Source organism: Triticum aestivum, chromosome 2D (assembly GCF_018294505.1).
Source record: "Triticum aestivum cultivar Chinese Spring chromosome 2D, IWGSC CS RefSeq v2.1, whole genome shotgun sequence".
Taxonomy (NCBI): domain Eukaryota; kingdom Viridiplantae; phylum Streptophyta; class Magnoliopsida; order Poales; family Poaceae; genus Triticum; species Triticum aestivum.
In genome coordinates, this window is record NC_057799.1 from 636,610,768 (window position 1) to 636,613,444 (window position 2,677).

The window sequence follows — 2,677 nt, forward strand, 5'->3', positions numbered from 1 at the left end:
AGCGGCATATGTATCAGTAGAAACTACTGCTTGTGATGCTAGTGCCAACAAATTAATGTATCAAGTTGATGCTATTACTGTCTAGGAAGGAATATGAACTCCAAAACCACTAAGAAGTGTCCAGTATTCAGATACTTATAAAAACTGGTAGCTGAGGTACCATTTGTACTAACACGGAAGTCAGTATGTCTCTGGAAAGGAAATTGATTAGTTAGATAAGTGTGCAGCTGCTCTTCTTATGGGTTGCAGCAGTGGGACACTTGATTGCAAAGGAGGTTATGCTCTTCAAGGGGCACCTTTCTCTTATTTATCTGCTGGTTCTCCTTGCGTCATTGCAAATCTCTGGGACGTCTCAGATAAAGATATCGATCGATAGTAAAGCATTGCTCAATTCATGGTTGCAAGATAATTTTAAGAATCGCCCTAAATGTTTTGAGTCCATGACCATTGCTGCTGCAAAGGATAATGGTAGGAGGCAAAGACGAAAAGGCACACGTCGAGATCAGAAGCAGCAACAGACAGCAGAGATAGATGGCAGTAGTAATTGCTGCAATTGCGGTCACAAGCGGATAGCTTGGCATATAAGTGAAGCTAGGCGTGCTTGCAGGCTTGCGCTTATGATCCGCGCATCTCTTGTTTGTTATGGCGTGCCTAGTATCATCAGGAAGAAGTCTGCGCTTTAATGGGAGATCATTGGTGATTTGCTGCTGCAGTTCTGGGCCTTGAGCTATCGATTCCAGTGGCACGACACCGACGGGAAGTGCCATAATAGGCATGGCATTGCACAGGCTCAATCAAATGTGACATGTTGATGCTGATGGCGTTTGCAGTTAGCATCATGATTCTGACAAATACTGCTGCTGCGCGCTGAGACTCGTGACATCAAGATTTGGACAGATCTTTCGCAAATATATATGTAGATATAAAATTGGAGAAACAATAAGGCTATTTCAAGATAGCCAAAAATATCTCAAATCACACACATAAATTAGCTAATTAGGATGATGTCACCAATCAAAACATCCACTTGACAAATAACAATTCAGTTTCAGAAGTAATTGATAGGTTTCTTCTTGCATAATACGAAGTCTAGAAAAAAGACGAATACTAATAAAGGAGTAGGTGAACGAAATAGTGCCTAGCTAGATGCTACTCAAAAGCCCACTGGTTCTCCCTGCGGATCTCGGCCTCCTCCTCGGGTGTGAAGTCATTCTTGATGTCGAAAGTCTTGCGGATCTCCTCGGGAGTCTTTCCCTTGATCATGTCGGCAACAGTCTGGCAAGTAAGGTCGAGCAATCCCTTGATGTTGAGGTAGTTTGCGGCCAGGATGAGGTCGAAGAGGGTGGCCTGGTCGACCTTAACGAAGTCGGCGTCAAAGCTCTTGAGGTCCTCGGTGGGGGCGGCGGCTGCAGTAGAGGTGGAGGAGCTGGCGTTGGCCTGGACGTGCTTCTTGCAGTACTCGATGATCTTGGAGAGGATCTTGGAGTCGACGTTGGGGAGCGGGATGCCGTTGTCGGCGCAGTCGTCCTCGATCATGTGGCGGATGGTCTGCGACTCCATGGCGACCGCCTCCTCGACCTGAAACTCCTCACCGTCCGAGCTCTTGAGCGTGATCATCTTCTTCTCGCCTTCCTCGGCCGCCATCGACAGATCGGAGTATTGTGAGGCGAAACGAAACCCTAGTTATTAGTAGCCAAAAGACGCGGCGGCGGAAGACACAGGAGCTAGCTTCTTTGCGTACGTGTTGGGCAGGCTAGGGTGGGAACCCGGGGGATTTATTGGTGCCGGTGAGGCGCTGCCTTGGGTGGACTCGGGGTCGTACTCGTTTCCATATTCATCTTCGCTAGGAGCTGGGCCCGGCCTCCTCTAGTAGTAGTTTCCGTTTCCATCACGGAGCTGCCTGCGTGGTCACGGCCTAGTGCCATCACGGAGCTCCTATCCGTCGCCTATGGAACCAGTTAATCGTCACACGCACGCCCCCAAATCAAAAATCAAAACAAAATTATCCAAGTCTCCGCTTTTTATCCTTTTTTTTTCCTTCCTGAGATCAAGTCTCCGCTATCGTTCCTTGCATACATGCATGCACTTCCATCATTATCGCGTGCGTACGTGGGTCCCCTCCCCTCCAAATGAGTGAAGTCTGATTTAAACCCCAAGATTGTAGAGCTTAACGGAAACAAACCCTCACGTTTAAATCCCTGAAATCGATACCCTGTACTCTTTGATCCCGGTGTAAATAAACGTTCAACCGTTTTAGGGATGTATTTGATGACGTGGCATCGAGAGGCTAGGATTGTCGACTTTGACCAGTACACGGAAAATTAATGTTGTGCCACAGTAGTCGATCTGTAGATATTTTACTGACTAAAAAGTAGTATGACAGGCAATAGCAAGGGCCAGGGTGATGTCCGTACTCGTCCCAGGCTCCCAGCCCATGCTGTCGCCGTGCTCACGTGTGAGCCGGCGGCTATCGGCGTCGCTGGTAAGAGCTCCACTGCCTCATGTTTGTGTTCCAACGCCCCGTCCATCTAGAGCTTGCGGCGCCCCACTGTGAACGATAACAATCTCCACCGCTTGCTGTGCGAGCTCGGCTGCCGCTTGTGAGGTAGAATCTTGTGCGAGCTCCACTCCTTTGTTGCTTAGGCCAAGGTATGATCTTGTGAACATGAGGGAGATG

The 2,677-nt window shown here is 48.5% G+C and overlaps 1 protein-coding gene across 1 annotated transcript; it reads right to left on the minus strand.

The window, feature by feature from the left end:
• Positions 1–988: 988 nt before the first annotated feature.
• On the minus strand, positions 989–1,758 carry LOC123050632 (SKP1-like protein 1). The gene has a single exon (XM_044473395.1). The coding sequence runs from the start codon at positions 1,642–1,644 to the stop codon at positions 1,150–1,152; it is 495 nt and encodes a 164-aa protein (XP_044329330.1). The 5' UTR covers positions 1,645–1,758; the 3' UTR covers positions 989–1,149.
• Positions 1,759–2,677: the final 919 nt, after the last annotated feature.